General features: G+C 38.4%; 1 protein-coding gene and 2 long non-coding RNA genes across 7 annotated transcripts in view; 2 read left to right on the forward strand and 1 right to left on the reverse strand.

Moving 5' to 3' along the window:
* The window catches only part of ARID4B (AT-rich interaction domain 4B), a 420,630-nt gene that overhangs the window by 243,088 nt on the left and 150,081 nt on the right, over positions 1 to 27,461 (forward strand). For all 5 annotated transcript variants that reach the window (XM_072409207.1, XM_072409204.1, XM_072409206.1 and 2 more), the window contains one exon: positions 3,610 to 3,707. In XM_072409207.1, the coding sequence (XP_072265308.1) occupies positions 3,610 to 3,707 (98 nt within the window). The remainder of the gene's footprint in view (positions 1 to 3,609; positions 3,708 to 27,461) is intronic.
* On the forward strand, positions 14,061 to 18,000 carry LOC140329108 (uncharacterized). Its single transcript, XR_011920427.1, has 2 exons — positions 14,061 to 16,217; positions 16,329 to 18,000. It is a non-coding gene; the product is annotated as an uncharacterized lncRNA (long non-coding RNA).
* Positions 25,873 to 26,473, reverse strand: LOC140330108 (uncharacterized). The gene is made up of 4 exons (XR_011920625.1): positions 26,352 to 26,473; positions 26,203 to 26,262; positions 26,009 to 26,098; positions 25,873 to 25,922 (listed from the first exon to the last, which is right to left on the reverse strand). It is a non-coding gene; the product is annotated as an uncharacterized lncRNA (long non-coding RNA).

Raw genomic sequence — 27,461 nt, forward strand, 5'->3', positions numbered from 1 at the left:
GAAAGGGAGGGGGATCAGAGAGTGTGAGATAGAAAAGACAAGAATTTTTGTGTGAAGGGTTACAGAGGCTACCCCTATGGGTGAAATCTGAATATAGAGCACAATACAAAATGTGAACAATCATTGATAAAGAAGTGTGAAAAATGACAACAATATGTCTAATAAAAGTATCTTATAAAATGTTAAACTCAAGTGACAAACTGGTTTGGCAGGTATGAGAAAAACATAAAATCGTCTTCTAGAATGCAAACAAACTAAAATTTAAAACGATAATAAACAGAATCATTGTGGTTTACAATGTGACAAGCAGGTAGTTGAGTGCCATCATGATAATTCTACTGGGGATATTGAGTCTGGGGTCGCACACCAAACCCAAGGAAGCCAATCATTCTCATTCTTGGGGAATGCTGTGGATTTGCTCCTAACCACAATAAGTGTTTAAGCCATACAATACAATCCATATACTTACAAAAATGCATAGCTTATTAGATAACAAAATTATTAGGGCACCACTGTTGATAATATGGACCAGGTCTAAAACAGGTCCAGAAGAGGCCAGGGTTTTATTCAGGGAACACCTGTGGAAAAGACACATGTGGAAAGAGTCACAGTACAAGCGTGAAGTTCTTAGCCTCCCCCTTCTTAGAGACACATGTATGATGACATAAGATAGTGGTAAAATCTTGCTGAGTTATAATAATAATAGAGGCTGCAGCTAAAAAATTAGGCCCTTAAGGTGCACCCATTAAGACGGTACAAAGAATACCAATGTCTGAAATATAAGTGCATCATAGAAGCTTAGCTATACTCTAAATGACCAACTAAAATTGGCAGATATTAGAGTAGGATAAATACAACAGCAGTGATAACAAACCAACATTTTAACTTATAATAAAGAAACTTATCATAATTTACAGTATTAAAGGCAAATGCTAGAGTGCTAACCTAATACTTCTAATGAAATTGAATATTAAAAATATGGCCAATTAAATGGGCCGATTAAAATATGGCCCCATTAATGGGCTGATTAAAATAATATTATCATTAAAAAAATGTAATTTATTTTAGCAAATTTTGTTATTTCTTATTTGTGACATTTTTTTGTTACTAATTATTCCACGGTCACCTGTTAGTATATTATAACAAAGTGATGAAAGCCTCTTTTAGAATTTCATCAATGTGTGGAAATTTTAAAAACGGCATTGTACACACAGCGCCACATTTCATTTGGCACACATATATCTAAACTCCCAAAGATTAGGCCTCAGGGATGCTGTAGGGAGAAATAGGAGGTAGTAGGAAGAAGGGTAGGCAGTGTAGCAAGTTGATTTTTATAACTTATTTGATTGGACTGAAACAATGTATCTAGGGAGAATACTGCTTACAAGGCCACTGCTGTAATGTGTATTTATGTCCACTTGTCACTAGGGGGCAGTATGAGACTATAGTTTCCATACCGAGGGCAGTCAGCTGACTGCTCGATCCTCTGACAGGATGGAATGATCAAAGTATTCCAAGCATTCACAGCAATACACCCGGCTGGGGCCTATTTGCACAGCTTATCTCACACAAGATAACTCGGCTGGGGCAGACAAAAGGTTAAATGGACCGATTAAAATATTACCCATTTGTAATTTTAATAGGTTCATGGATTCCATTTAGTGTAGATTTAAAAAACTTGTGGGCCAATATCGTGTGGACTTGCTCCCATCTATGGGCCAGATTTATTAAAGCTCTGGGGAGGAGCTGGAGAGGAACTGGAGAGGCTGGGAAGGATACACTTTCTTTAGTGAAGCAAAAGATCATTCAGGACAATACCAATTAATTCCTAGGATCTAATAAAAAGCCTAAAGCCACACTTGACCTCCACAAACACAGTAGAGAAAACACCAATACAAAACAAAGAGAACATAGTGTCACTTGAGGAGAAGGACATGTATGCTACATTTGCCCTGTGTACTACAAACATATTTTTTGTCCGCCATGTTCACAACTGGTTCAAGGGATCATACAATGGACCCTATGATACGGTGTACATTATATTGATGCCATAATAGCCATTTGTCAGATTATATTGTTGACCAAGAATGAGTGGAATTGACCATTCTGTTTCTCCTGGATTCTGGAAATGTGGGAATACTTGTGGCATATATGATGGTTCAAAATTCACTTAATTCAAATGTAGCACTCAATGACATTGAAAATCTATGGGGGTGGGGAGAAATTCTGGATGTTAAATTTTGGCCATATTAAGAGTTAAAGTACTTCTAAAAAGAATAGGATGCTGAGCCTTTCCAAAGAGCACACATACTAAAGAAAAATAATTAAAATATTATACAGTGTGAAGATGGCCTTTTTTTTAAGATTTTAGGGAAACATTGAAAATACATATATCCTTTAAATACCGTGTTTCCCCGATGATAAGGCAGGGCCATCAAATAAGACAGCCCCCCCTTTTTAGGAAAAAATGAAAAATAAGCCCCCCCCCGCAAATAAGCCACCCACCGATTACCGTATTTTTTGCCATATAAGTTGCACTTTTTCTTCCCCAAAACTGGGGGGGAAAAGTTAGTGCGTCCTATACGACAAATGTGTTAAAAAAAATAATTAAAATATTATACTCACCCGATACCCGGATCCTGCGTGTGTCTCTGGCTGCAGCGTGTCTCTCTCTTCTCTCCTCTGCCAGCATCGTGTTTTCTCCTGTCTGTAAAGCAAAGCGAAAGAAGCCGGCACAGCGCCACCTGCTGTTCCCTGTCCTAACTGCCGTACAATAGAAAAAAAGCACAGAGTGATCAGAAGGGGAATTTGAATGACAGAGTGATCAGAAGGGGAGTTTGAATGACACAAGATGATCAGAAAGGGAATTTGAATTGCACATGAGTGATCAGAAGGGGACAATGATTGGCACAGATTGATCAGAAGTGGACATGAATGGCTGTAGTCTTCTTCATGGGTAAATAAGGCATCCCCCTGAAAATAAGCCCTAGAGCATATTTTGGCCTTCAAAAAAAAATAAGACAGTGTCTTATCATCGGGGAAACAGGGTACCATGCTTGGAGATGCCATAAAGCTGCATGTGCAGAAAACAGTATGATTTTAACAGACATTTGCAGCAATGGCCTACACAGAAAATAAAGCTTTCTGTATAGGATATTACCCTTAACTTTATAGGACACTATAAGGCCATTAAAGTGGACCTATCATGACATTTTTAACATTATAAAAAAGGGTGTCTAACCCTTTTTTTAAAACTTTTTTTAGTTTGAAGGGAGGAATTTTTTAGTTTTTAAGGGAGGACATTGCCAATGTGCTTTACAACACATACCAAGTCACTTATCTAATCTTAAACTAATCAAGTTTTGATAGCCATAGTATTCCTTTACTGTTAGTAAGTATTCGGTCTACACTGTTCTGGATTTCTTCTTCTTTCTGGCGTGGGACCGAATGGAATCGATTTGCGGAAAGATTGAGGGCTCTGTAAAAAGTAAGGTGTCTTTTTTTTTTAATTAAAATTTTGCTTTACCAATTTTCAAGTTTTGATAGCCATGTACTACAGGTATTTACTGCTAACAGACTTTTATCTTAAATGTTTTTGTTTTTCAAAAGATTGAAGGTGGAGCAGTCTGGAAACAAGTTTACCAGGATCTTGGAATACCTGTATTAAATTCAGCCGCTGGGTATAATGTCAAATGTGCTTACAAGAAGTAAGTACAATGCTTTGTTTTAATTTGTGTGTCTGTGTTTTAAATTGCATAAACAATACTGTAGTTATTTTTTATGTTTTTGTTACATATTTGACTGCTTATTGGTCATATTGTATTGCAGTAATTCTAACATTCATTAAACATTCGCTGCAGCTGATTCTTTAAAATGCATGTGTTTTAAATAATTTATTTGAGAGATTTATTTGTAACCATCATATTGTTTTTTTAACTTTACAAATATCATCTTTATATATCATAAGTATACAATATTACATACATCATACAGTTTACAGTACAAAAAGTGTAACAATCAAGCAACCACAACTTTTAACACTCTTCACACTTCCTCCCTATCTCTCTCTCTCCTTTCCCCTCTCTCTTTCTCTGAGTTAATGCATAGTTCTGGGTACCCATTTTCTGCTACTCAAGAACTAATAGAAATGCCTGGTTCTTCATGTATCCCACTACTCAATATTCCCTACCTCCTCTCCAAAGTAAATATACTTGTAGTTTAATCTAGCAAATGCTTCTTATTTGCAACAGTTAGACAAAATTATTGGCAATAAAGTTTCAGAACCAGATAAACTATACGCATGTATTCTCAAAGAGTAACATTATTTCAAAAGCATTTCTAATTTTTAGAAGCTTTTTAATCACTGGCTTGGTACGAATGGATTGTCACGTAGTACCTATCTACCTACCGTCATGGTGGGCAGATACATGAGCTCAAATATATTGATCCAGGGCCTGGTTGACTCTTTCCGTCTGCCCATTAGTCTGCAGGGATAGGCTGAAAAAACTCCACAGAAATGTCCAAGGATTTACAAAAGCCTTTCCAAAAGCAGGAGGTACACTGACTGCCATGGTCAGATTTCATGTATAAAGTTTGGAAACCACTGCCACTGGTAACGCAGGAATGGGTACAAAGTGGGCCATTTTGGAAAAGCGATCTGCAACCACTCAAATGACACTACAGCCATTGGAAGGTGGAAGATCTGTAATAAAATCCATGGATAGATGACACCAAGGTTCCTGGTAATATGTAAGGACCTAGGTTCGTGGTGCTTGAAGTTATTTGTCCTGAAGGACTAAGTATGCCAATGCTGGGTAATATACTTAATGAAACAGACATAAGAAGGGTTTTTGGCAAAGTGCAGTATTGTATTAAATGATAATTCTCATAAAACAATAGAAAATATTTTCTTCAAGTAAGCCACAATAGACAACTTATGGTTTATGAGAGACATTGATTACAGTTTAGGCCCAGAAGGGGCACTATACAGCACTATACTAGCATTGAATAAGTATATACAACCATATACTGGACTTTAATGCGAGACGGCATCCCAGGGACCTCCCCCTGCCGCATGTCTACGTTGCTGGCACGGGGAATTCCCTGAAGGCCGGCATGATGACGTAGGCTCAGCCACGTCAGTTGAATGACAGAGGGCCCTTCAGTGTGTCAAGACATTCCTGAACCAGAGACAAAGTCAGCTTCTTACCTGGGCTAAGGATAAAATAGACTGGACGGTGGTCAAAAGTTGTCCTTTAAAATGACTTTTCAAAAAAAAACCTACAAACTGAAAATGAGGGTCTATAAACTTTTAGCTTAATCTGTTATAAGATAGATCTGGTGTGAATGCCAAATTAGAGAGTAAAAACACTGGTCAACAAACATTTTCTTGCCAAACAGAATAAAGTAATTTTAGGTTATGTTTGATGCACAGATTCCCAATATGGTATTGGTTTTGCTAGATTGGCTCTAGTTTGTGAAATAATGACCTCAATAGCAACCTCAAAGAAAACTAATGAAACATGAAAATTAAGAAAAATTAATTAGATATGTCTACGTATACAAAATTAAACTTTTTAAATACTTAATGTCAATTTATTCTATATTCCGTATATTTACAAAACTAATCACAAAGAAGTCATTGAAAAACTCTGTATGATTTCCTTTTATGCTGATGATCAGGACAATCATGTTGAAGGCACCAGTAGTAGTCTGCCATCATATGTCTATCCTGTCTGCCATGATACCTTTCAAAGATCCCCATCAAAGATTCCTGCTTTTAATTTTGTAGTACTCAATCTAGGGATGAATCTACAAACGTATTTGAAGCAATCACCGTCTTTGTTCAGAGCTCTAACAAATTGCTTCATTAATCCCAACTTTATGTGTAGTGGGGGGAGAATGATTTTTTCTTTCTCAACCATTGACTCCTTAATGATGTTCGCTGCACCGTTTTTTATATTTTCTCTTGGAGGCCATGTCACTTTTTTCAAGTGATCCTGCTTTTCTCTACTATCCCACAAGCAGATGAAATATGGGTACTTTGTGTATCCACTTTGCTGTCCAAGTAGGAAGTTCACCATTTTTAAATCAACACATATGGACCATTGGTGTTCATGATAGCAAAGCTTTAGTTAGACCATTTTTATGTTATCATATTCGTCTTTAAGTTTTGTTGAGTGACCAATTGTAATTGATGCATAGCAGTTGCCATTATGCAGTAAAACAGATTTCAGACTTCGAGTAGAACTGTCTATGAAAAGCCGCCAGTCTTCTGCTCAGTATTCTGGTACTCCCATATGGGCTAGTAGTCCAGGGATGTTACAACAGTACATCAGTACAGTCACCATCTTCACTGAAATATGTGTCACCTCTCTTGTCCTATAAACCGTTATTTTAACTTCTGGTCTCACACTTCTTTTCGTTTATCCTGGATGCTAAAAAAGTTCAGATGCTTTTTTTTGACAGACTTTGGTCATGTATTAAATCATTGAGCTCTTTTTGGGAGAACTGCTGGTTTGATGAAACACTTACGTCATATACACTTCCACAGCTAACTCCTGGATTACACTCCAAAACCTGTATTTCCTCCATACATATATATATATATATATATATATATATTCATTAGGGAGTGTACTGAACACTGGTATGGGAACGGCAGAACCATGCGGCACAGATTGTCTTGCTTATTCCAAATCAGGCTACTCTCACTTTTTTTTCTTGTAACGATTGAAACATTTTACATTAACAACACAAAAATAACAATCAGTATGATGATTTTTGGGCTCGTGCCATACCATCGGTACACCAAATTTCAAACTTTACAGTTTTTCATTTCCATTTCCACTGACGTAGACACTCTACACATTTTGCATACCATATGGGGAGCCCAATACTTACCTTGGTCCCCCATTTTAATAGCAAAATATGCAAGATATGCTTGTTTCACAATGTTTCTAATGTTTCTTCTCTGTTTTTGCTGAGAATATTCACCACAAGTTTAGCAAAATATATTACGGTCATTAAGGGGCCAACAACATGCATGCAGACAAAAATAATATTAGCATGCTAAGCCAGTGGTGCCCAACCTTTTTTCATCTTTGGGCCGCTGTTGACATTGGGATAAAACTTGCGGTTCACAATGCAAACAAACATTAAAGATATATGTTAAAAACCGCAATAGTTTTAAATTAAAATGAAATTAATTTGAAATGTTTCTAGTTACGGTAATATACACGCACCAAATAAAAGAGATGACAAATCAAGAATCTCTGCAATGGATACTTCCAGAGAAATGCAATTCATGTGACAGATAGCCAATGTGTACATGTTCTAACTACTACATCTGCAGGTCCCTACATCTCCCCGTTCCTGAGAAATTAGGGATTACAGAAGGTAGGTGGCCAGATATGTGTGACGGGGTAGCACGGTTTGACAGGTATAGCTTTTCTCTAGTGATGGCACTGCAGCAATACAATTTTAGGGGGAGTTGGCCACAAAAGCCCCCCACTTATCCTACAGTTTAATGTGCCTACAGCTCCCCTTTGAGGAGAAATTGGGATTCAAAGAACATAAGCGGACATTTATATGTGACAGGGCACTTTAGTATGGTAGGAGTAATAAAATTTTAGTAGGTGGGTAGCCACAAGAGTCCCCCACCAATTTACATTTCCCTTTCTCTACTGTTAAGGAGAAATTGCGGTTTACAGAAGGTAAGTGGCCAGCTTTGTGTGACAGAGTAGCACAGTATGACAGGTATAGTTTTTCGTATCTTGTAACGGCATCATAGTAATAAAATTTTAGGGGGAGTTAGCCACAAGAGTCCTACATTTCGCTTTTTCTTACAGAGAAATTAGGGTTCATAGATGGTAAGGGGATAGCTATATGTGACAGGTTAGAATGATGGGTATAACATTTTAATAGGGTTGGGGGGGGGGGGGGCAGAAGGCATTTCCTACTGGCTCCCACATTTCCAGTTTCCAACATCCCTCTGTTCCAGAGAAATTGAAGTTCACAGAATGTACGTGTCCAGCTATGTGTAACAGGCAGCTCGCCAGCTGCTCAGTCCCTCACACCGCAGCATCTGAAGAAATTTTGTGAACTTTATGGGGCACTACAGCAAACAGACAATTGGCTGTACCTTAATGCTCATTGCCATGAGACCATGAGAATGACCTCCAGGGGGTCCCTAACATGCAAACTCAATTTGTTGACCAAGGCCTTGAAATAGCCCCCTTAATGTGAAAATATCCCTGATTGTTGTTAAGATTTTATGCTTGTGACCCCATATCTGGCAACTAGTTATGTGTAATTTGGTTTAGTAGCAGCTCCTAGGGTCACCTGTGTACCATGAAAATTTCACATTTCAGTGACAATCAGTGAAGGAGATATGAAGGTTTGTACATTGGGCATAATGACAGCTGCATGAACACAGACACAGCTCTCATGCGGCTTCTTGGATTATCTCACAGTACAAGGTGGGCGGGGAGCAGCTCTCTCTCCTGTCAGCACAATCCCATAGAGAGATACATAGGAGATGCGCGTGCCCCATCCCCCGCAAGACAATAAGCAAAGAAGGCTAGATCTGACAGCCACATCCGGTCTGTGGGCCATAGGTTGGACACCCTTGTGCTAAGCCACGCCACAATTTCTAAAGGAAACAAAATACTTTTTTGCTTTAAGAGACTCCAGAGATCAATACATAATCTTGCCATCATTCAAAGCATTACTAAAACCTGTTTAATGAAATATGCAGTCCACTGTTAGGTACCAGTTCACTAAAAATGATATTGTGAAACCTGGGAGAGTGCAGAGAAAGACAACTACAATGATAACATGCAAGGAGAAGCTTAGCTATGAAGTAAGTTTCTCCAATGAGAATGAGAAGAGGCATTTAGGGGGTATGATCACCCTATTAAAATATTTAAATGGTCTATATATATATATAACTTTCTTCAAAATTATTTACTTTAACCCTCTTAGCGATCTTACATGCTAAAAGCGGTAATCCTAGGTCACACTCCGGGTCGCTTAAAACTTGGAAAAAAAAACCCATTTACCTTGCTCTGTTGCGTTCCTCGGCGCCCTGCTGGTACCCGCAGGTCCTCAGGCAGCGTCCTTCTTCTTTGATCTTCTCCCTGTGACTGCAGAGGTGTTCTCGGGGGTTTCCCAGTGACGTGGATGCGGGCGGGAGGAGCGGCAGAAATTCAAATAATTTTGTATTGTATTCAATACAAAATAGCTGTATTGAGTCCAATACAAAGAAATCTTTATATAATAAAGGGAGGCTTCTGGCTGCTATTTTTATGCATGTTCAATCTCGGATAAATGAAAATTGTTTTAGCATGTTTTAGTAAAGAATGACACCAGTGACTGTTGATCCAGACTTGAGGAATCTGGAAGGAATTTTTTCCCTTGTTGGGGTAAATTAAACCTATGCCTAATGAAGTTTATTTGCCTTTCTCTAGTGCATATACCGTATTTTTCGGACCATAAGACGCACTTTTTTCCCCCCAGAAGTGGGGGGAAAAAGTCCCTGCGTCTTATGGTCCAAATGTAGCCTCTGTGCCCGGGCCGTCTCTCCGGTATCCTCCCCAGCCGCTGTCCCGTCCCCCCTGTGTAGCCCCCCCTCCGGCTTTTCTCCTGTCCAGCGCGGCCAGAGTGACTGTGACTCCTGTCACTCTGGTATCTTGCGTCCTCCCACTCTCAGCATGATTGGCTGACAAAGTCATGCTGGGAGCAGGAAAGCACACACATACACAACACACGTACACAACACAAAGTAAACAAATGTTATATTGCAATCCGATTGTCATACATAGTATGACAATCGGATTACAACTGAAAGCAAATACTCACCCAGGTGTCCGCAGCTCTGCTTGCTGCTGGCATCTTGCAGAGAGAAGTATAGCATAATGCAGAAATCCTGCATTATGCTATGTATCTCTCCACACATGCCAGCAGCTTCCAGCCTCCGTATCTGTCTCAGTCTGTGTGAGCACGCAGGGAAATCCCCCCCTTCACATCACTCCGGAGGATGAGTCATCTTCCAGTGATGTGATTGGTGAAGTATGGGGGTGTGTCAGGGAGGGAAATTTAAAGGCAGATTACAATGTAATCTGCTTTTAAATGGTTTTTACAGTACAAAAACACCACACAACATAAAAATAAAAGTACCGTACATTTTGATTTTATTTTTAGATTACATTGTTGTCTATTATATCATTATTGTTTTAAATTATTATTTATATTTATGTATTATATTATAATTTATGATTTTAATATAATAAATAAATATAAATAATGTTAATAATGGTTCTAAATGCTGCTGTTTACTTTACAGGGTTGATTACATGTGTTTATGACTGTGCTGTTGGTTTTTAATGCACATAAAATATTTTAGGACACTATTTGTTTCAGAATATTTTTTTCTTCATTTCCCTTCTCTAAAAACTGGTGCGTCTTATGGTCCAGTGCGTCTTATGGTCCGAAAAAATACGGTATATATTTATGATTTAGAAAATGCAGGTTTCCTAGTGTGTTTTTTTTTCCTTGTGGTTGAACTCGAGGGATTGGTGATTTTATTTAGCCTGACTAACTACTGTAAATGCTTCAGTTTCTCTAAACCTATTCCAAGGAGTCCAAATATTTTTAGAATAAACCTCTCTGCGTCATAAAATATAAATGAGATCTTCCTAACCAATCCTTAGCTGAGGGAGTGTCTTTTCCAGAATTTTGGAACAACCATTTTAGCATACATTAAAGGGGTATGTGTCAAAATAGATCCCCTATACATCTTTACACACCGGTTGTTTATATGGAAGAGAAAGAGAAAATATTTTGATTCCATAGAGATTTTACTTTCACTTACTTCCTCCAACACTAAAAACAGCCATCCAAAATTGGTACTGTTTAGGACACGCCCAACAAATATGAAGTAAAGGAACCCAGATAGTTAATATACCTAATTTGAAAACTTTCATTAGTATTAATTAACCTCAGGATCTATCTGTCTCTATGATCTGTTGTGCTAGTTTTATACTACTCCATTTCCATTTTTTTTCAATTGTTTGACTTCAGACTAGGTGGAAACACAATGGTTGTCAAGAAAGATGTAATTATTTTTCTTATTCCTTATTTTAACCAATACATTAGGAGTGTTGCTAATAAAAAGACGCAATAGCATCTGTCCTTTAGTTTTTTTACTTCTCCACATCAGAATAATGAAATCTGTTCATCGGATCAATGAACTGTTGATTGTCGATATACATATAACAATTTTGGACTGCCAGTCCTACAGTCTTTGCTATATGTAATAATATATTTTTATCCTTTGAGCCTATTGGCCATTTAGTCATTAATAAATTTTAAATAAAGGTTTAAATCTACATTTTTCTCTTGAATATCTTAAAGTTTGACAATATGACATAATATGAAATCTTCTTACATAAATTCAAGATAATAGCTATTGGGTTTATGACATATAATAAAAAAATCCACCTATGCCAACAGTTAATCAAACCTTGCAAAGTAGTAGTTTAAAAATTAAAAACTACTAAGATAATAAGTAGTACTTTCTTTGCTAATGAATTAAAGTCTGTATAAACGTATTTGATTAAAATTTCCATGAATGTTTTATAATCCAAATTATCAAAACCATCTGGCCCTGGGGCTTTTCCTAAAGATAATTACTTCTGGAATTCTTTATTCATTGTATCTCCCTTGTTCTCCAATCAGTCTTGTCCCTACTAGACAACCCATCCAAGTGTTTAACTAAGAATATTATTCCTTAAAGCAGGCAGCTATATATTTGTTACCATGTTGCAATACAATCTACTATTTATTTTCTATTTTTAAATGCATACAAATCCTATTTTGTTCTACCATTTCTGTCACTGTGTTCAAAGAATATTTTTTTTCATTTTTTATTTGCAAAATTAGTTTTGTACTAGAGGTATTCTTTCAGCTGATGTCTAGCTAATATCATTAGTGGAGAGAGATATGGAGAGTTATTTAATATTCACAAATCTATCAAATAAAATCTATTTATTAACTAAATATCCATGTCTAAAGGCCTGATTTCCCCCCATTAACATTTATTCAAAACAACTGAGTGACCAGAATAACTATTAGATTTAGTCCTTGTTTCACTTAGTTGTAACAAGTTCTGTGACTTAACCAAGTAATCTATCCCTTTATAAGTTTTATCATTAATCTTCCTTCCATGTCTTTTAATATATTATGTTTGAAAATCAATTGTTTTAGACATTGATATTAGCACCCATTTAGATTTCAGGTATCTTACAGGTGTAAATTTTTATTACCGTGCTTTGGAGCGCTATTTGTCCTAACTTGTGATTCTTAAACAAATTCGACCTGTACCTTTTTCCTATGCAAACTTTCTAAATAAATATTTATTTTCTCCGAGGATTTTAAACCCATGGCATTGACCACAATTAGAGCAGATAGAGCAGAAAATTCCATAGGAAGAGAATATTGTGTGCTACATTGATTGTGCTACATTGCCACCTCTTAGGCTACGTACACATGTCAGATAAGTCATTGGAAAACGAACAAATAATGATAGTTTTGAGTGATCGTGTAGTGCACAATTCTGTACATGCTGAAACGATAACGATGCTTGTTCAAACATAATTGACCAATAATGTACAGACACTAGATGAGGATCCTTTGAAAGATACAGAAAATGACATGTAGAGGAGGAAGTGATGTTGAGGAAATGAGGGCTCTGAGACAAAAAAAATGTGCTCACGAACAATGGATGTTCGTCCTGAACACTGTTCAATTACTTAATTAATTACCTAAATTATTAATTAGGTGAAGGACAAAATGAAAATGATGTGCAAGGACAAGTTGTGAAGAAATGCAAGTTGTGTGGACTGTAAAAAGTTTCCTGTGAGAACCTGCTACATAAACTGAGCTTGAAATCCCTAGAGGACTATAAAAATTATCTTTGACATGTGCAGCAATTATTAAATGCTTGAAAGATGAATACATGAAGGTTAGTATCCCATTAAATTATTATGCAACAAAAGTACACATTTTGTTTACAAAAAATATAACATTTATTTAACAAGGTGCAACATTTTGTAAAAGGGTAGAACATGAAAATTAAGGGAAAAGAAAGGGAAAAAATTTGCGCGGAAGCAGCAACAACGACAAAAGTGCAAAAAACATTTGAAACATCCTCCATTACAAATTTGTATTATAGTCGATTTGATTGCCAAAACCATAGTCACTAAACTTAAGGGCAGTGGTGGGGCTCATATTGGGATGGAGGGTAACTACTGTGGTATACCACCTCTGGGGTAAAAGGTACTCTGGGACTGCAGGAGAGGTGTATGAACACACTGGAGACAGTAGATAAGGTTGAAATGGACCCACAGTCAGTTTTATTAAAAGGTTGCATAGGATAAAACAAAACAAAACAAAAATAAATCCTAGTCAGTCAGGCACTAACTACCGTATTTTTTGCCGTATAAGACGCACTTTTTCTTCCCCAAAACCGGGGGGGGGGGGGGAAGATGGTGCTTCCTATATGACAAATGTGTTATAAAACAATTAAAATAAGATACTCACCCGATACCCGATCCTGCGTGTGTCTCTTCTCCTCGCTGGCTGCAGCGTGTGTATCTTCTCCTCTCTGGCAGCAGCGTGTGTCTCCTCCTGGCTGCAGTGAAGCCGGAACAGCGCCCCCTGCTGTTCCCTGTCCTAACTGCCGTACAGTGGAAAAAAAGCACAGAGTGATCAGAAGGGGAATTTGAATGACACAGAGTGATCAGAAGGGGAATTTGAATGACACAGAGTGATCAGAAAGGGAATTTGAATGGCACAGAGTGATCAGAAAGGGAATTTGAATGGCACATGAGTGATCAGAAAGGGAATTTGAATGGCACATGAGTGATCAGAAGGGGAATAATCTTTCAGAATCTTTTTTTTATAGATTTTCCTCCTTTAAAATTGGGTGCGTCTTATATTCCTCTCTACCAGTTGGTACTCCCAGGTAGCTTCCCTGTGCCCCAGGTCAGAGAGTGCTTCCTTCCTCTCCTTCCCTTTTTACCTGCTGCTCACAGCTGTGCACAGAGTGACATGCACAACCCAGGTCTGGAATCCCAGCAGACATGTTGCTGGTTATTCCTATAGGAGAGGAAATGAGGAGAAATATATCTTCCCTCCAAGATTCCTCCTTTTGCCATGTCACACTAGCTAAGGGAAGGGGGTGAGGCTGCTGGTTTGGACTGGGGAAGGGCAGTGCAGGTTGAATTGCTACATTAACCTTTTGTTAACCACATCAACGACGATCAGCTCCACTGCATATTTCTGTTCTGGGTTTTTTTCCTCATTTTTGCAGCAATGCTGAAGCCAAAGAAATCAAACTCATCCTCTTGATGGCTGAGGATGGCCTTAGCTTGCTGCAATGTTTCTAACTATTCCTTCCGTTTCTGGCTCCTTTTTTTGCTTGAGGCCAGAAACGACTAGAATGGACGTTGCAGCAGGTGGAGTCTCCGCTGGGTCACTAGAGGAAGTCTGCAATAACAAAAAAGAATATAAAGAAAACATATTATTATGCCTGGAAACTCTTGTTATGTTCTCCATTTAGTTTCTTGATACACCAGAGGAATGGCTGATTTCGAACAATTTTGCAACTTCCCAAATTGTGGAGGAGCAATTGTAATTGCCTTACCCTTTACCCTCAAAAGAATTTGGACAAAGATAAAAAAAATTACAACTACAAGCTTTCTCATTCAAGGAGGGTGGTTTAAAATGCATTTGGCATTCTAGCAAATCGCTTCCAAATATTTCATAGCGCTAATAATCTGTGCATGGGCAAAATTGATCTTTTGGCCCACAAATAGATCAAGAGTATGCTACAGCAGCACACATGGCACTGGGAAAAAGCAGCAACCAATTCACTGGTCCGGTGGATCTTCAGCATGCAATACTGCAGAATTCTACTGTGTCAGCTAAAGAAAACCATATTCGGTACATGCAGTACTTCAATTCAACTGGAGCAGTTGAATGGCAGATTGGCAGGAAAGCATGACAGTTTATTATTGCCCATAAGGTCTGTTTCACTGCAATACAAATCTGTAAAAATGTTTAATTTTTGTAAACTAGTCCTGAGCTTCACAAAATAACAAAATTGTACAATAAAATTACTTGTTGGTGACTTACCTGGTCTTGTGTCATTAAAATGTCTGGAGTGTCATCCAGGCTATGTGTGCTTGTCCCTGCATCATTGTTGTCATCTTGGTGGCTGGAAACTGACAGACAACTTTCCTCTTGATCAGAGGTGAAAGTTAGTAGATTAAAGTACCGCAGTTTAGGTACATACACCACTCTGCTTCAGCACCTCACCACTGTGAATTTTGTGCTTCACATAGTTGACATTGGCAGCAGGAATAATGGTTTTGCACAGCTCCAAAGGAAATTTATCACACACCTAAATAAAAGATCAGGGACAGGCAAAGCACCCATACCTACCTTAATGGAATACGAAAGAAAGTTCTCGCAAGTATCGATAAAACAGAGGTTCATACCAACAAAACCTCATCTTTTTTTCCTGCAATACCCAGCATTCATTGCATTTCCTGTCCTCTGACATCATTTCCTGTTTTTCTGAGCTATAAAAAAAATTTCAAAGCCAAATCACAACAGAGAGATACAAAGGTGGTCAGCTACCCCTCGGGCCATAGTGAGATGGAAGTTATGGTGAGCATACTGGACAGGCTGACTATAATGGCAAGAAAGCAGTCTGTCCACACAGAAGTACCAAATTTTAGAAAAAGTACAAAGCAGTTTGGAGGACAAATTTGGGGTTCTGCGTTTAAAGGAACAACTCTGAAAGAGGTGGTCAGATCTAGAAAACCGAAAGAAGGCCGTACTTAAGGTTATGGAACATCATATTGGCGAAAAACGTAAGTACACATATAGTTTAAACCGAGCGTAGTAATAAATAATGAAGATGGGTCATGGAGAGAAGTGGTTGTGGGGGAAAACTGATTTTTTGTTAGTAATTTGCACCTAGAAGTTAGAGATATAGGTGAACTATAGTAGTGTGTATGATCTTAATTTTTTTTTCTATACACGTTTACTTTCCAGATGAAACTTCAGCACCTGATGTCCTCATTATTTTAGTAGGAGAGCAGGTAATTCTGGAACTGGACACCTCAAGGCACCTGAAGAGTGGCCTGGTAGGCAATAATTTATTGTGCATGCAGAAATACCCCAGTCCATGTGTCACCTGAAAACTTAACTGTGAAAAATCTAGAAACTCACTATGCTTTTTTTATTTTTCCAAACAGGTCACATCTCAAGGGAAAACCTGCTACGCAGAATTAAGCACTCAACGGTCCAAAACTCCACAACTGTATCAGGGTCGCTGAGAGCTGCAGATCGCAAGATGATGGCTCTGAAGATAGGGAAGAGAGAGCAGCAATCACACCATTTTCTGGGCCAGCTGATCCATTAAGGATCAGGTGGGTTTTGTCCCATAGAGGCAGGCTGGTGACAACATATGCAGTATGCTGCAGTTGCTACATTCGGCCAAATCACATGAAATTTATGTTTCTCTCCTTGGACATACAGAATGCATTTGACTCCTTATCTTGGCAGTATATGCTGAACTCACTGAGTATTCAGGCTTACTAGTCAACAATTCCAAATTTAAGGCACTTAATGTCTCCCTACCTACACAGGTGGTTAAAACTCTTAAACCAAATTTTGCATTCCAATGACCAGACACCATACTATATTGAGGGGTTAATACCTCTTCACAAATTGCCTCTTTGTATCATGGGAACTTGGCTCAAGTATATGGAGCTTAATAACCCTCATCACCGATTTATAACCTGGCCTTTAATTGAGGATCTTACTCTGTCCTGTGCTTTGGGTTTGTGGGACTGGGTGAAGTCCTCGGTGGGTTTGGTCTCTTCGCACACATCCTTGATAGGGGTTTTTCTTTACAATGCCCTCTGTTTAAACCAGCCCTTGAGAATCTTTTTGCTAGTGGGCCAACAGACCTGTACGCCATGCCTATGATTTACTTACCTTTTCTGAGGTAAAGTTCTCTGCCTATTTGCAGAAACACTGGTGCCTCCCTGATAAAGAATATTTTTGTTATTGGCAAATCAGACACAATTTGTTGTCACTACTTGGTAATAGCTCAGGCTAACTATGTAACCCTTATTCAGTGGAGCTAGTGTCCCTTCTTTATGCCCTTATAGTTACAACAGGCACCCAAAAGGTGTTTTACGTGAAGAAATGAGAGGCAGAACTTTGTCCACGGAGGAGTGGAGCAAGATTTGGCTAACAGTGGCCAACAGGGCGGGAATGCCCTGTAGTTAAGCACCTCTGGTTCCCGGTCTATAATCATTTAAACACAGTACTGCTTTACACTGCAGTACCCTTTTACACAGAACTATCCCTATTTTACGCAGGCATTCCTGTAAACTGGTTCCCTGTGTCTTTTTGGCCATGAGACAGATGATAGCCACGGCCTGGAAAAAACCTTCTCTAAGTTTTGCAACAGTAATATCCAGGGTCACAGATACCAAGAGACTCCCTCCAGAGGTTTTTTAAGGTATAGACCTTGGCTAGATCAGCATATTTCGCCAGATTTTGACTCCAAATTATTAGACCTATTGAATTATTGGATTAGCTGGATAAAGCGATATTACAATCACCACAGAACCCTTACCCTTGTTTCCTACAATACTTTTATTTTTTTGTTTTTTCTTTTCGACAATAATATTTGATTGTTGACCTGTTCACAATAAATTAAAGGGTGTTTCAATTTAATAATATGTTCTGGCTTTATAACTTCTATGTTTCTGTATCTGTATTTTAATATTTGTTTATGTTTGACTTTGTTTATGTTTAACTTTGTGTCTCCTCCAAATGTTCTGTAAATGTTTAAAAATGAAAAACCTCAATGAAATAATGTATTGAAAATAAAATTTCTTTTTGCAGAGTAAATTTATTATTTTTATATATATCATACATTGGTTGGTGTTCCCTATTTATTTTGTGTTTTTTTATTACTTGTAAAAAAATTATCTAATTTTTTAAATATTTGCAACTTGTAAATAGTTAAAATCAGGGTAATTTAATAGAACAACGAGGATCAGAAGATATGACAGCATGGGTACAGAACAGCGCTGGAAAGTTATTCAGAAGAAGAAAGACAGAAAACAGCACTGGAAAATGATGCAGAAGATGGGGAAGGACAGAAAACAGGGCTGGAAAGTGAAAATGATGAATTATAGATTATAAATCAGCCAGTACTGATAAGCAGTTTACAGTGAAAGTCAAGCAAAGTCAGGTCCCTATTCTTCATGGCAATGCTTTTAGGCTCTGTTTTTTTAGGCTTAGAGTTCTTTTGACATTGAGAAGGCTAATCAGGCATTATCTCTTAATTCTAGATGAATCGTTCCCCTTTTATAGGAGAATCACAGCAGTTTGCCTTATAGAGGGAGGGAGTGAGCCCTCTTCCAGACAGCCATTGAAAACCTCTGCTAACTAAGGGGCCAGACTGAATAAAAACATTTATAAATCACGGTTGTCAGTCCATAAGGCCTAGGCCATTTCTTGGTGGTCAGCTTATCTATGGCATGACACACCACAACTGATGTGAAATCCTGTCAAATCCACAGCAAAATGTGAAACATTTCGCCAAACCTGGCATGGATCTCAAAAAGCACTCCATCTTGTCTCACTCTTGCCAGAAGTTTTCTTGCCAGAAGATCTGTTTGCAATTCTGGTAAGCGTCAGGAGAGTGGCTTTCCCCTAATCCCTTTTGAGAACCAAAAAGGCCCACCGGTCAATTTGGTTTTAACTCAAAAGGAATTTTATCTCTGCAATCTCCTCTGGGTTACCTTTCCTCAAGACAAGTTGGTCAAACCTTCTGTGCAGTTTACATGCCTATCACATTGTTTCTTTTTACCAAGGGATCTTAAAAAGCTATTAATCCTGTTTTTACCACCACTCAGACTCAGTCCCAATTTGTTGAGGCCCATAAATGTTTATAAGGCGTAAGTCCTGCCTCTCCACCAAGGAGGAGCGGGCACCGCCATTAGAATGATTGAAGTAGCTGGGACCTCATTTACACCTGGAAGACAGTTTCTTCAGACCCCCTGCCCCTTTTCCTCCTAGCCTCCTGCCACACTAACCGCTCAGGTCTTGTCAGGTCTAAATATTTTTTTACCAATTTCCCTGCTTGACCTGCAGGGCAAAGGCGTAGGTTTCCTAAAGCAACCCATATCAGTACCTTTAGCGCTGTTACTCACACCAGTTCCATTCATACCCGAGTTAGCCAAACAAGGGAGCGGGGACTCACTGACACAGAAGGCTCAGTGACAATAGAAACAAACTCACTCCTATTCTCTACAACAAGGGGAACACCATCAGAGAGCTCAGGTTCACTCCGTTCAGCGCACTCACCACTTTTCATCTCCACTCTCATCAGATAATTTATAACTTCAGGTGCAAAATTATGAAGGGCTTCCGGGCATTAGGCAAAAAAATGATCTTCCTTGCCACACAAATTACAATCTTTGGCCAAGTCCCTGGCACAGAGAGCACCTTAATATAGTCCATGATGCTGCAAAATACCCCTACTCACGGCAAGGAAGGCACAACTTTGGCTGCCCCGGGTAAAATACCACAATGTGTTCATGTCCTATAAAGGCAGAAGAAGGGATATGCTGCATCACATTTCCCAGTACTCAAGTCTCACACTCAGCTTCCATGCCTTCTGTCCAAATCCTCTGCTTATCCAATACCTTTCTTAGTGGTGTTAGGACAGTCAGTGGAGGGTATGGAACCAAATAAAAGTGAATTTATTTTTTAGGATTACTCAGGTTTTAAATCTGAAGACCTTCCAGGTACTAAGAGATTTTGTACAATTGCTGAATGTATATGATTGAGATGAGTGATAAAACTCCATGTTATGATTCTGTTTTAAGTTTGTCAGCTCGCTTTAAATCTGCTAACTTTCCTGATCTCTGGCAAAACCCTAATATTTATGCATTTATCCATCAGATAACCCAGGCAATATCAAGGTAAAATTTTTCTAGGAAAAATAAGCAGAATTTTCCAAGGTTGCAAAAGATAGCTCCAAGAAATCTGCAGAAAAATGAGATATTATCAAACCCTCTGAAAAGAGAGAAAATGTGGTAATTCAAGACAGGGATCAATATAGAGCTATGTGTTTTTACAAAATTTTACAAAATAGTGAATAGTAGCATGTTATTCCTAATGGACAGACACAGGTTTTTTTTTTTTTTTACCAAGAATTCTATGATTTGATGTCTAGGTCCTTGAATAAAGGGATTATTGATAAAGCCACATATTACTTTTTGTATGTTAAAATCCCAATGCTTCCCACCTTTTTACTCTTCCAAAAAGCCACATAGATCAAAGAAATCCCCCTGGTCATCCAATAGTAGCATTCATTGGATGTATTTCCTCCAGTGCCACCCAATTGGTGGAAAAATATCTGGGACCTTTCTTGTACAGTTTACCAACCTTTTTAAAAGACACTTTACAAACCCTTTTAAAAGAACTATTAAGAATCATTGATGTCCTTAGTATCCCTGAAGAAGCGTTTTTAGTGGCCATAGATATAAAAGCCTTGTATTCTAGTATTCCCCATAAAAAACAAGTGGAAGTAGTAAAGAGGTTTTTACATGAATTAGGTCAATCACATTGGAGGCAGAAGAAATTAGTATTAGATCCTCTCAATACATATTGAATTGTGATGTTTTTACCTTTGATGGACAGATAGAGGGAGTGGCAATGGAGACGATTTGTGCCCCAACGTATGCCAACCTGTATCTAGGGAGATGGGAAAGAGAAATGGTCTCCAATTAGTCTTTGTTGATATATCTTTGCCACATCCTGTTATGGTGAAGATATATCGACAATGTGTTTCTCATTTTGACAGTTGTTATTTAGGGAGTTTTTTTTTTAAAGTTGCAAGTAAATGAATATAATTTGGAATTTACTATGCACATGAATTCTCTCTCTATTCGCTTAGATATTAAAAACCAGTAATAATCAGGATCAGATTATTTCCACAAACTTTTACCGTAAAGCAACAGCTGGGAATACACTGGAGTCGATTAGTGCGCAATATCCCCTATATCCCCCTATTCTCTGTAAGACTGAAATTGTAAGACCTATTGCTCTGTAAGATAGAAATTGCTCTGAACATCACAAATTTGAAATTACAGCAAAAGATCTGAGAGATAGGTTGCTGCAAAGAAGTTATAGTAAAAGCATTTTAAAAAAGGCACACCACAGTACATAAGTAAAAACACGTGGACGGGTTCCCCTTGCAAGCCAGCCTGATAAAAATAGGCAACAAGAGTTAATTTGGTTACACGTTATTTATTACAGCACAAGGAATTCTGACAAATCTGCAACCAATATTGGCTGACCTAAATATTGAATATTGGTTACTATTGGCTGATCCAAAATTGAGGAAACATATAGGATCTTATCCTCTGATTACACTTAGAAAATTACTTCTCAATTATGTATCTTTGAGTGAGGGTAATTTTTAGACTACAATGAGTAAGGAACCAACTAATCAATGTTCTGGCACGGTTTCATGTACGAGGGGGTGCTGAGAAGTTCCTTGCTTTGCCCCCTTCCAGATGAAATAGAAAAATTAGTGTGGGGGCATATGACAGCCTATTATCTTAGTATGTAACTATGCAAATATCAGGTCTTAGCGATTTTTAAACTGTTTTTTCTTTTAGTGAGAAGCTGTGATGGCAGAGGCACAAGCAAGTTTCATGTCGTTGGAGTTATGGGCCGTCATTAAGTTTTTGTTTCTCCATGGAAAGTCAGCAAAGGACATTCACGCTTAGATGTCACAAACACTGGGGGAAAATTGTCCTTCCTACAGCACTGTCAAAACATGGATATCTCATTCAAGACTGGGCATTTCACTGTTGAAGATGAGCCACACAGTGGGCGCCCCCAACCTCAACTGACCCGGCAACCTGCAATGCTCTCCATAAGCTGACTATCCAGGACCCGCGAATGTCTGCAAAAAAAATAGGCCAGATACTTGACATCTCACGGGAACGTGTTGGGTTTGTTATCACCACTATCCTAGATGCAAGCTTTCAGCAAAGTGGGTGCCGAAATGTTTGAACAGTGTTTAGAAGAAGGAACCAGTTGAAGCATCCAAAGCCGTTTTGGCCGCACAGGAAGCTGCACAGGACTTTTTGGCTAGGTTAGTGAGTGAGGATGAAACCTGGCTCCACAGTCAAAGGAATGGCGCCACAGCAGGTCCCCGCGGCCTAAGAAGTTCCGAACCCTGAATTTGGACAACTTCAGGGTTGAAATTGGAGTTGGTGGACTACCTACCTCAGGGCTCTATTATCACCGGACAGTATTATGCTAACCAGCTGAAGGAGTCAATTAGGATAAAACGTTGTGGAAAGCTGACCAAAGGGATCCTTTTTTTGCAGAACAATGCACCTACGCACACATCCAGTGTTGTGGCTGCCAAATTGAACACCCTGGGTTTCCAATTGGTCCACCATGCCCCCTACTCACCTGACCTGGCCTCTTTGGACTAATATCTGTTCCTGAATTTGAAGAAATAACTAAAGGGGCAACATTTTAAGGACATTTCTGACATCAAAGATGCTACTGAGAGCTGTTTTGCAGCCCAACCAAAAGACTTTTATTTGAACGGTGTACGCTGTACCAAGTGCATCAGTCTCAGGGAGGAATATGTTGAATAAATTTGTTATTTCATAACTCTGGCTCTCTTCTTTTTGGGCAAAGCCAGGAACTTCTCAGCACTCCCTCGTACATAAATTCCCTAAAGCCTGATTAAGCTATTTTTACAGATCCACCTACCAGATCGCTAGTCCAAGTCGCATGCCGCAATTCACCAAACAAAACATGTTAGCCACTGACACAAGCAAAAGAGGTCAGATCACAAGCCAGGGGTCAAATACCAGGGATCCAGGAAATAGACACCAGTGTCACGGGCCACTGCAGATACAGGAAATGCAGGAGGCACTGGAAGAACCAGGAGGCACAGGTGACACACGGATAACCACAGACGGAGAGGAACACTGGAACAGCACAAAGGAACAGGCTGGGAAACAACAGATTAGGCAACAAGGGGTTAGCACAGGAGCTGGACAGGGGAAGCACTGAACTAACCAGCAAATGTAGAGGAAATACTCAGCAGAGCTTAGGGGGCTCAGCACTAGTGGACAGACTAGTGGACAGACACTTTGCACAATCCCTGAGTGCTATGTCTGAGCTAGCTAAAAACCCAGGGATGATTAGGAGACTATTTCCTGATTGGCCGGTAGGATAGGCGAAATTGATAAAACTTAGAAGAGCAGGTGTCACCAGGGTCAGAGCTGCCTGCATGTGCAGGAGAGAGGCACCTGTGAGGAAGAGGTAAGTGTGGCATTGACAACAAAATTACATTAACCTACCCCATGTAACTTTTTTCCTTTTCGTCCCAATTACCCCCCCCCCCCCCCCCCCCCCCCCCCCCCCCCACACACACACATACACACACACTATTGATTTTAAGCAAATTATTCCTATATATCACCCCTATGAAAACCACATAATCTCTAACCTCAAAGTAATATCTATACAATGTCCTATCTATTTTATAAGTCCCTTTAAATTTATTTCAAGATCTCTTAACACATTATGTCACTTTATAATCTGTAGAAATAGTTGCACCATACCCTAAAATATTGCACCCCATTATTCATCTTCAGATCTGATCTTCTCCAATACAAAAAACATTAGTGTACCAGTCTTATGACCAACTATTTTTAATCACACTTATTCATTAAAACTAATTATAATTATTATAATAATATCATTCAAGATATTAACAAATAACTTAAAATAATTCACCAAAACTTACAAAATATAGGACCCACATTCCAACTAATAAAATATAACTTTCACCAAGTGAGAGTGCTAAATTAAATATCCTAATAGAGTCCTATTGCATTATCTGCAAATAAATAAGTCCATAGTGATTGAACATGAAAGAGGGTACTTCAAAGGCTTAAGAGGGTTTTGTTTTACTCCGCACTCTCTCATTAACCTTTAGAGACCATTTCCCTGGAACCATCTTGAAGACGTCCCATCTACAAATTTAAACATATCCAATAAGTCGGGTATTTATGGTTAGTCACATCCAAAAAAGTCTGTTAGCTCTTGAAAATACAACTTACCGCTCTATTTTATTCAATTAACCAAAAGAGGTACATACAACTGTAAAATGTCACAGGAGATGTTGTTTCCTGTGTGTATATCTATTAGTATCCCCATGTAATACAAACTTTTTCTTTCACTTTAGTAGTTGTTGTGAATGGTGAAGTTTACATATCACATCCCTAGGAACATTTCCTTTTTGTTTTTATATCACTAGTTTTACTGCATCCTACAACCATGTTAAAGATGGTAGGGGCGTTATGGGACTGCGGGTTGCAAACCCATAGGTTGCAGCCTTAGATGTTACTGCTACCCCTAACTGCTGGTAGACTAGCTGGTAGAGAAGCCAATCTAGCAATGGAGGAAAAGGCAATGCAGCAAGGATTGGACAATTGTAATAGTGGATTCTATAATGAGGAGGACTGATAGTTTTTTGAGGACTGACAGTTAGGATTGCCTCAACTGAGTGCTTCCCTGTCTCCCTGGTGCCAGGGTTCGTCACATGGTGGACCAAGTAGACAAATTACACAGACCCAGCTGTCTTGGTTCATGTTGGAAGCAATGATAGGAAACATAGAAGATAGAGAATCCTGTATTACATTCTACACTTTATTTCATATGTAACTGTCTTTTTGTGGTTATAAATAAAGTTAAAAAAAAAAAAGTTTAACCTCCTGAGCAGTAAGCCCGAGTGTGACTCGAGGTAAGAAAAACCTGCTGAAAACTAAAAAGCTAAAAAAATTAAAAATAAAGCCTTACCTGGTCCCATCGGCATCCTCCGGCGTCCTGCCATCCTCTGGCCACGTCCTCTTCGTTGATCTGTCCCCTGGCGAGTGTGTTGACAGTCCCCAAGAGTGCCTGGTGACGTCGGTGGTACAACCGTCGCTAGGGGCGCGTCAGGAATTTCCAATTTTTGGAAAACAACTAGATACACTAGATTTTTTTATCTAAAAGTGGTACATTGTCTTTCATTAAAATGTATTTATTTGAGGGTACTTCCTATTGTCCTATATAGGTCAGAGAAATGTACTGTTGAGCCACCCTCTTTGGTAGCAATAATTTTTAAAAAAAGCAAAGAGAGGGCAAAGAAAGAGGTTTAAGGCTCAAAAGTAGTAAGTCAAAATGTATTATATTCATATGTATTAGATTCATACACAATAACTTCATACATGTAAATAAACATAAGAGATAAAGCGTATACAGATGTTTGTGTTTATCTTTCCTAGTTCTGTTATAAATCACAGAAGTAGGATGATCCACTGAACAGGAAGGTGCTAACACAATAGAATAAAAATATTCGTAATAATATGACCGTGTTTCCGTATAAGTTCCCGGCGCGTTTCACCCGGGTTGGGCTTCCTCAGGGGTACGTGACTTTATACGATTAATGGTCTACACATACAAAAGGATTACAGGTCAATAGAGTTGATGAATATCAAAAAATATAAGATAATACAGATATTGATGATTATATTGCATTACACTAGTGTATATCAATGCAAGTATAGAATATATATATATATATATATATATATTACGGTCGAGAATTAACTAGGTGGAAAACTAAATAGTTAAGAAGTAAAGACTAGTAGTCATATGATACTTACAATTGAGGGGATGGGCAAATTGGAATTTGATGCTTGGTACAGATGGTTCGCAATAGTAATGCTGGTGGGCTGTAACATTGTAATTGATAATACATACTTCAGTATAATGTAAAACATATACTATCAAAATGTGATGAGAATGTTGAAAAATTTACCTGACAGAGGAGTCAAGGTAGGAGGTTATGAGTACGTAGGATGAATCCAATCAAGTATTTCCGATATATGGACTATTTGAAGGCTAGTCACTAGATGATAAGGTACATATATGAAAACATTAAATGTGTTTAAAGGGGTTAATGGGGTCATGGAGGTAGCAGTGATAGATAGAAGGGTGAGATTATTCGCTTACCTGAAGATAACTTATGCAGACGGATACTGTTCTGGTTTTTTAGGTATGTTGATATTTATTCTATAAGATATAAATAATTATGTAAAAAGATGACATATGGTAGTGGTATGGGTAAGGGGGAATTAAAAAAGGTGGATAAGGTGACTTACCATAAGATATTGACCTAAGGTAACAAAAGTATTAATATGGAATCAGTTGCAATTGGAGTTGTAGAGACAAATAGAGACGTTTGTCCGTTGGAATAAGTTTGCAATCGCAAAATGCAGTTGATGATTATACAGATAAGGATTGTATGCCTATAAGGTAAAATATAGGGCATATAGTGATTAAGTATTTGTAATACAAAAATAAAATGAAAATAGAAATAATAGGCATGTGGTGATTAAATATAATAAGTATTAGAGAATCAAATCAGTAGTAAAAGGAAAGGAACAAGAAACAAGTATTTCATGAAAGGATAAGATCACATAATGGTTGGTAGCTTACCAGCAACTGCTAGTGTCAAATGTATACGTTCTAGCATGTCAGGCATCACCAGAAGAGTAGTGAAGTGTGATTTGAGTGTTTATATGTGGGTATTGATTGGACTTCTGTCCTCTGTAAGACGCTGCAGGTGCGCGCGCTCACTTTGAGCACGCGCGCCTGCAGCGTGAGGGACTAGAAGTCAAAACTCCCCTACACGCTGAGAGCGCTACTGCTAGTGCCCTGGGAGTTGACCCGCCGGGTCATACGGAGGACAGGGATACGGCTAAAGATGGCCTGTGTGGGAGCCCGGGCGCCGGCAGAGGAAACTTGATACTTGTAAAGAAATTTAGGAAGAAAGTGAGGATTCTAAAATGGCAATACTACTCATCCAATAAAGAAAGAGGTAATAGAGGTTAATTATACTAGAAGTAGTATGTATAAAGTACAATGAAAATATATATGTATGGCAGGAAGAACCGGTTTACAGTGTATAAAGGCAGATATATATAGGATTAATTGGTCAAGAAAGGGGATATGCAATAGAATCATGATATAGAGGGCTTATACAGATATATCAACAAACAGTTCAAGGTACCTGAAATACAATAAAGTAAAGAATGATTCGAAACAACACTATACAGTCAAACTCAACAGATTCAGTTCCAATGTTTGGGTAGTAAAGTCTATGTTTATAATCCATAGTGTGTTTAGGTATAGTATGTTGTGAGGTGTGTATTAAGGTATATACAAGAGTATAAGGATACGTAGAAGTCTAAGGTGAATATATATATATA

Source organism: Pyxicephalus adspersus, chromosome 4 (genome assembly GCF_032062135.1).
Source record: "Pyxicephalus adspersus chromosome 4, UCB_Pads_2.0, whole genome shotgun sequence".
Classification (NCBI taxonomy): domain Eukaryota; kingdom Metazoa; phylum Chordata; class Amphibia; order Anura; family Pyxicephalidae; genus Pyxicephalus; species Pyxicephalus adspersus.